Source organism: Populus trichocarpa, chromosome 2 (assembly GCF_000002775.5).
Source record: "Populus trichocarpa isolate Nisqually-1 chromosome 2, P.trichocarpa_v4.1, whole genome shotgun sequence".
Classification (NCBI taxonomy): Eukaryota; Viridiplantae; Streptophyta; class Magnoliopsida; order Malpighiales; family Salicaceae; genus Populus; species Populus trichocarpa.
Window position 1 is genome coordinate 20,820,376 of NC_037286.2, and position 8,256 is coordinate 20,828,631.

The 8,256-nt window shown below is 35.5% G+C and overlaps 1 protein-coding gene across 1 annotated transcript; it reads right to left on the reverse strand.

Moving 5' to 3' along the window:
• Positions 1 to 2,829: 2,829 nt before the first annotated feature.
• Positions 2,830 to 8,003, reverse strand: LOC7458268 (uncharacterized). Its single transcript, XM_002302809.4, has 7 exons — positions 6,840 to 8,003; positions 5,222 to 5,338; positions 4,237 to 4,415; positions 4,060 to 4,153; positions 3,861 to 3,938; positions 3,634 to 3,735; positions 2,830 to 3,210 (listed from the first exon to the last, which is right to left on the reverse strand). The coding sequence occupies exons 1-7, from the start codon at positions 7,329 to 7,331 to the stop codon at positions 3,073 to 3,075; spliced, it is 1,200 nt and encodes a 399-aa protein (XP_002302845.3). The 5' UTR covers positions 7,332 to 8,003; the 3' UTR covers positions 2,830 to 3,072.
• Positions 8,004 to 8,256: the final 253 nt, after the last annotated feature.

The following is an 8,256-nucleotide window of genomic DNA, read 5'->3' on the forward strand; positions in this document are numbered from 1 at the left end:
CCAACCCCATTTATGATTTTAAGTGGTAAGTAAACTGATTTTTCTTTCTTACAGCTCTGTCTAGCGCTGGAAGAACATACTGGTAGGAAGCGGAAAAGAAAAATCCGTAATGGGATCCGACTTTGCTTCAGAGAATAGGGATTTTTTTTTTTTTTTTTGAAACAGGAAAAAGCTCACACGTTTCCGAAACCCTGGATAACAAACTTCATATTAGAAATTGATTTTCCATATTCAACCAGTAGAGCGCCTGCTGCAAAGAACACTCCAAGGCCAGTCACATCGTCCCTACCCAATGATTCACCAAGATTTACTGGCTTTTCCTGTAGCAACGGCAGGCGAGTGCCCGTGAAACTTTGAATGCCCGTTCAGAATCCATGTCTTTGCCTGTGAATCAGTCCCCTTTCCTGGGGCTGGAACCTCCCTGTGAGTTCCAATATGGTCACAGATTTCTTTCTTGTTCACAGCCAATCCCACCTTCACATGACTCTCGACAAGTTTAACATAGCAACTGGATTTCTATAAACAAACAATTAAGGTAGTTTGATGAATTGTCTATGAATATAAAGAATATAGGATCAAATTCGTACATATAATTTGCCATTTTGATACAAACATGGGATCCACAAATGAAGTCTCCTTATTTGTTCGTAAAAAGAAACAGTGAATTTCTTTTAATTTTTTTTTATTTCATCTTTATAATTTTTTAATATCCATTTGGTTATCTATGAATATATCAAATTAATTAGGTTATGTTGGATCAGCTGATGCTAATACCAACCAGATAGAAGATTGGAATATGAACACACCACTACTGTGCTGATCGGACTCCCCGGCACATTGCAGTAGCTCGAGAGCATGGTCATGTGTCTATTGTCTAAAGTATCGGCTTTTTAAAATATTATAAATGCAACGGAAATTATAAAACAAAAATATTTTGGAAGTTCTTAGGAATATATTAGAAAAATTTAGAGATTTATTATTTAAAAATTTAATTTTTTTTGGCTTTGAATAATTTTATAAAGATTAGATTATCACAAACCACAACTCGTTCAATTATCCGGTTTCCAACGGTAATCCACATGAATCACCAGTAAAAAATCTTCTAAATTCCTATTTAGAAGAAATGGATTCCTATACCTGGAGTGTTAGCTCTAATTTTATATTTATATAATTTTTCTGTCCAATAGACAACCTCTAAAAAATAAGAGACATAGCTTGCTATTTATAGAAAAATTTGAGAAACCCTATAAATTAGCAAAATATCAATTTGCCTCCTGAATAATATTTATATATTAATTCATGATCATTTTAGAAATTAATTCAATCAAATCCTTACTTGATTTTTTAGGTCTAGAAATATACTTTATATATTAATTATATTATAGTTCTTAATTTCTAAAATATATTTTAATCAAATTATATTTAATTAAATCATCCCAATTTAATTTTTGACTAATAGTTCTTAATGTGTGTGTGACCCATTAGGTTGTTAATATGTTGGACCAAATATAAATTATATTTCTAATAAAATAGAATTAAATAAATTAACAATTTAATTTATTATCAATTAAAAAATTAATTAATTTATATTTAAAGATTCAGTTACATCGTCTAGCAACGTTTCATGATCTCTCAAATATTAGAAAATCCATCAATGGTTTGACTTAAAATTCCAGTAACCGGTTTTTTAGTGTAATTAATATCATTTCATCAATAATATTTTGATTTAATATTAAAGCATTGAGTATGTCTGTCATGTTAAATCATGTTTATTCTTTATATAATAGTTATTGATCGTTTGAATAAGATTTGAAATTCTTTTTAAATTTTATTTTAAATTAACCAAGTATTTTATAGCAAATATTATTTGAGAACAGATAAAAAAAAATTTCTAATTTAATCAAGGTGATGAACTCTTTTTAATCATTGAAGTATCATCTCAAAGTTCGTGTAATGGCTAAAATCTACTCTTCATTATAAATCATCTTTTGTTAACTCACGTATCATCTTAGAGTTAATGGTTTCCCTAATCCACCTGGTGTTCCGCAAGGCAACTGCAGAAGTGTACTGGAGGGAATCAGAGCGCCAGTCACTGGCGAGCAGAGAGAAGGCTGTTCTGGTTATGTCGACAGCAGAGGTTGGGAGAGTGACCATTGGAAACATTCCCGTGGGAATCTGAATGGGATGCAAAATAAGGGAAGAAGCAGTACTGCGGTAGTCTTAATGGGAGAACATGATAAAGCTATAACATTGGAGTATGATGATATGTCCATCGACCTGGATATATCTCCGATCAATTCCCCAAATAATTGCACTGACCTGCGTAGCAATTTGGAGACCAAACCACCGGAACCCCATGATGCTAGTGGAAATAGTGCTCTCGAGAACTGAGTATGGGAGTTTAAACAGTTGTTCTTACTGTCATAATTATTCAATGGGAACGCCATTGACGTTTACAGTAGCAGCTTCCACGCCTCTCATCCGGCTGAATAGTATATAACGTAGCTGTTTTGTCTCTTCTCCTTCAACGGAAGGAGGTTGTGTTCACTTTCACAAAATATATATTAGTTGATCGGATCGGGTCAAGTTTGTATCGTATTTACACGTAATAACTTATTCAGGTCGATATTCATTAAGTTCAGATTAAACTATATAATCCCTAAATACACATGCGATCCTTTATGCACTTGCCTTCTATTGTCACTGCCATTTTATTCTCAACAGTTGGATAATAACACTAGTGAACTTCACCTTGGGTTGAACACAAGAGTCCGTGATTTAAGGGAACAAAAGAATCTCCGACAAGATGAGAACTCAAAATTGCAGGGCGGTAAGAAAGCCAGCAATGTGTGGCTTGCATTTTGATTTAAATGCTTGCGTCAAAACAAGCCCAAATTTACATCCAGCCACCTTCAACAACATCCTTGCTTGCAAACAATACACTCTCTTTACTGTCCTTCCCTTGCAGAGAGAAGGTGGAATTCATAAAATATTCTCCTCGGGGGCAACAAACACCTCTTCTAGGATTGTGTTATATATACACCGATTCAGATCAAGTTGGTAAAAGCAGTGCTATTTGTCATCATCCATTTTGACAGAGTTTAGTCTTCTCAATCTTTGATCCAGCTCTGCCATTACTGCTGGTTCCTGCTTCTTCCTTTCCTTTGATATAGTGTTGGTTGTCATAGAACCTATCTTATCAAATGCCACCTGCAAGATTTTTTATATTTTATTAAATGGGGGGAAATTACATTCAAAGTTCTAAATTATAATGAATGGATTCGGTGATGGCATTACAGAACAGGATAGGACAAGAAGATCGGAATAGATCCAGATGGAGGCAAAATAATATTGAAAGCAATTTTATGATCATAGCTTGAGAAACTAATAATAAATCCAGTGGGTTGTTTGACAAGTTAAGTAGGATAAAAATTAAGAGAAGCTCCATCATTCTTTGACTATTAATTAAAACTTGGACTTATGGTTTATAATCCACCACCCTCCCCAAATTACATTCTATAACATGTTCTGACTCGATCTCCTTCTACTCCTTTCCCTCGTCAAATAAAAAAAAAAAGGTGCTTCGAAACAATCAATTGAAAACTATAGGGAGGGAGGCTTAAACTATCTTACCGTCAATAGTTCATCAGGATCAAAGAGGTGATGTGTTGTTTTCTGTAATATGTTAATAACATCACCAACATGGTGAGTTAGAAGCAACTCCTCTTCCTTCATCTGCAATCACAGATCTTAACTTATTATTATTATTATTATTATTATTAATTGATGTTCACGAAACTTCTAAGCTTGTTTAAAGAAATTCAAACAGCATAAAGAGCTCATTGCAAAAGCATTAGCACCTTGAAAATAGCCAAAGCTACATGAAACAGAACCTTTGCTCCCTCATAGAAGAGGACATCCCACACCCGCAGAGTTGTCTGGAAAGTAGAGGCACAAGGGAAAATTTGTTAGTCATCAGAGAAAACATCAGGGTCATTATACTCGGGAAAGTGTGTATGCGCCTGATAGAAAGTGAGTGAGAAAGAGAGATGATCCAACCTCTGAAGGCAAGCTCTTAGAGAATAGGCATAGGAACCATTCAGTGGCAACAAGGGAGACATCAAACTCTAGTTCTTCCAAATGAGCAGCTATTCTGCATTGTTTTTGTTCCCAATTTCTTAGCAAATTGAGAACAATTAAAACGCCAAACTAGCTAGTTCATCAGAAGGAAAATACCTTGGGCACTTTTTAACAAGCAAATCCTGGAAAACTCTTTGTTCAACATGGCACCCTGACAAATTATTTGTGTAGCAGTCATTCACTAAGACATTCTCCAGAAGAACTGCCAGCATCCAAAAAGCATCTTCCTCTGTTTTCATCACAAGTAACAACAGTGCTGCGACATAATTTAAGCCCTGTTCCAAGGATAATTAGAGTTCTCGTTTATAAATTACAATTTATTTAATTAAGAATTTAATAATGGCAACCTAGGAGATTAAATCATGACCAATTTAAAAACGAAATCAGTAACTGCCTAGCTGGTAGACACCTATTAGCACCATTTTTTGGTTCCTTAAATGAACTGTCCAAGAAGATATATACACTATCCAGCCATTCATATTGAAACAATATTTCCAGCATGGAAATATGAATGGAGATATTTCCTAGATGACAAGGAAACCATTTATGTTTTACAAAGTGGTGTGAAGAATATCTGGGCAATATCATACAATGTTGTCATGAATAATTTGAAAACAGATGAATATGATAATACACAAAGCATCAAGGAAACCACGAGCAAAATAGTACCTATCAGGATTGATTTGATCTAGAAGCTATACTCATAGGGAAACAAAACAAACACAGACCAACCGTAAAGAGTAGAGGTAGAGGCTATCAGCTCATTACACTGCTAAATAATAGAGCAAGGTGCAGACAGAATTTGACTATGATACAATAAGTCAGGATATAACTCTGGATTTGCTAAACAGTACAATATTGTCAGGATTCACCTTGCTCTGTTGCCAAACCATATGGAAGAATTCCAGGCTAAGCTCATGCAGTTATGCTTCCAAATGTACAGAAAATAATGGAAGGGCACTATTATCGACCATTTGAAGTGTGCAAGATGAAACATGTAAGAGTTTTTGAATTACTTCATTTGACATTCTCAGTAATTGCATAATTGCACCTTTCATGATTAGCCCCATAGAGAACCTACCTGGCAATAGCCAACATCTGAATCACGAAAAGAATATCCAACAAGAACTCGTCGGAGTGTAGCATGGCCCTCTTGAGTGTCCAACCATGGATGACCAGGAAAGGTCCGTGGCAGGTCCTGGAAACAAGAAACAATTAATAAAGTGAAGAAAGAAAATTGATAGCAATATGAACAAAACCTGCAAGGAATATTATTGGGAAACGGTCCAATAATTTTGCTGCTGTGAAGACCAGGTAACTTAAGCTTGAACAAAAAATCAAAAAAATGAAGCAATGACTAGATCCCTTGTATGGAAAATTTACACAATCATTACTCTACTTGATATCCAGCATTGTACAAGTTTTTTGGTCTCTAAGATGTACAGCAATTAGGTACTTTAATAAACAGTCTTCAAAAGTTTTTTTTTTTTTTCATCTAAAAGGTTCTTAACCCCCTCCCCCCAACCCAATTCAATGTGTTCAGTCAGCAACATGTCTTGCACAAGAGACGTCAAAGAAGCACATAGACCAAGACTGTTTGATGAACACAGTATGAAATCAACCATCATAGAGTAATTAGTTGGAACAATGGATTCTTAAAATTTGAGTTTGAAAATCGCAACAGAAAATAATGCCAAATTGAAAAGGATGGGGGTACAGGTTTTGTAATTCAAGATATGGTCATTTGGTTTTTTATAAAGCTGTCTATTGTTCTTATGTTGCTAGTTCCAAAGTGGTGGAGGCTATGGCTATGAAGGCAGCTTTAAGCTGGATAAAGGATGGCTGGACTGATATGGGATGGAGTCAGATTGCGTGGAGGTGGCAAACGAGATTGTGCAAGGCTCTTGGTCCTGGGAAATTGAAGCCATTGTTCATGATATTTTGCAGCCAAGCAACTACACAAATTCCTCTTCTTTGAACACGTGAGATGGAATTGTAATCATGCTGCACGTGCTGTTGGTAAACAAGTTTCTAGAGCACACCTGTGTTTACCTGTACTAGTAATGTTCCACCTTGCTTATTAAGCATCATTTTGGATGAACATCAAAATTTGATGAACCATCGACTGGTTTTGTTATCAATAATCTGCTCCGACCGGTTATGAAAAAAATAAATACCAAATAATACGATTGCATTTGCTTTTTCTCAACTCTCGATGGCACAAAAAAATCACCAAGTTCTATCGGAACAAGGATCTTAAAACAACATTTTATCATCTCATGCATCAACACTCATCCAAATCAATCCTACAAATCTAAACGAGAACTTTCAGTGTTTGATGAATTTAAAGATGCAAACACCTACCTTTTCAAAACAAATTTGACCCCTCAACAGAGCTCGTCATATAGCAAGTAGATCTAAAAAATCAGGGTTTAAGCAGGACAGCAAAACAAAAATCACATCATGGCCACAACCATCATTGCAATTCAAAATAATCCTAGGGATTCACACCAGATAGTCAAGCCAAAGTAACCACCAAATCCAATATCATATTTTGACAATCAAAAACAGCAGAAAATCGTCCAAGCCCGTCACACCAAACCCCATAATTTTTCAATCAAAATAAACGCAGAAAACCAATCCAAATTATATAAAAACCCGCTTTGGCATATTGCAAGATAACATAAATTAAGACTCACATGATCAATCTGCTTTGTAGCTGCTGTGACCTTCCCTTCAACAGCCTTAGTCAAATCATTGTAGTAACTCTCAGGCACCGTAGACTTCTTCTTTGCAGCACCAGAGAGCGAAAACCAAACCTTAGGCCTAAGCACAGGGGGTATCCCCTTCCTTATAAGCCTCTTCAAAGTGATTGCATTGGTTAAAGTTGACAATTTGAGAGAAGATTTGAGTGCAATTCCTTCAGTTAATGAAGAAACATGTGGCAGCAGATACCAATTAGCACCTTTACTAGCTTCCAAAGCCCACCAAACCCTCCCCTGTTGCCTCACTTTCTCTCTAACCTCATTCAATATATTAACATCATCGACATTGCCCTCCACAGCGAACCCATAAAGGTCTTGGAATTTGACCATTAAGTTTGCCCTTCTTGAATGGATGCTTGGCCTCAATATTTGCATTTGAGGTTGGAATCCTATGGAAAATTCTCTTTTGCTATGTGTATGGTACATTTTTTATATATATATTTGTTTGTTTGATAGATCAACAAAGCAAAGATAACCAGAGAAGTGGTGACAGAGGTAGGAAGGAGGAGGCTCTGTTTTTCTCTTTTGCTTTTATCAAATGTGAAAAGGCCACAAATGGCTTGGAAACATAAAGAAATGGTCAATTTTGAAGCTTAAATTGAATAGGCTTCGGATGACGGGATGAGTAGTGGGGAAATGGAAGACCGCTTTGTGTCATTCATTCATTCATAAATAATAATAATAAAAAAAGCTTAGAACTTCAGCCAAATAAATAATTTAAAAACCCAAATTTCATATAGGAAAACAAAGAAAGTTTTAAGCTTTTCAATCACTAGATAAAAAGAAACCACGAGAGGGACCAAGAAAGAAAAGCACAGTTTCGTTCGGACAGAACCCACAAAACAGATCTTCCTGGTGAGAGATATGCAGAGAGAAAGGAAGGGATGATGATTGTTGAAGGGTTTGCTGGGTTTTCTTCCTGTCTTTCTAGAGAAACCAAAAAAAGGAAGGATTTGAAAGAAAAAAAGACCCGACTATTCCGGGTAATCAAGGCTTTAACGGGAAAATAAAACACGGGAGGGATTTTATTTAACGGGAAAATAGGTCGTGGACTCTCTCCCTGAGGTGTAGGAGAAGTTTTTGATGCCTGCCTGTCTTGTGTTGTTTCACTTTCCAGGCTTACATGTGTGGGAGCCTTTTCACACGTGTGTTCCCTCTCCTTTTGGTCATTTTTAGGGTAAACTTCAATTTTTCTTTTATAATTTCATCAATTTTCCACTTTTACCTTTATGGTTTGAAGCTTTTCAATATTACTCCAAGTTTCTACACTCCCTCTAATCATTAAATTGCATACTTTTTAAATTTTAATTTTGATTTTTTTAGGTTTCCAATTGTTTTTGTAACATTTTAT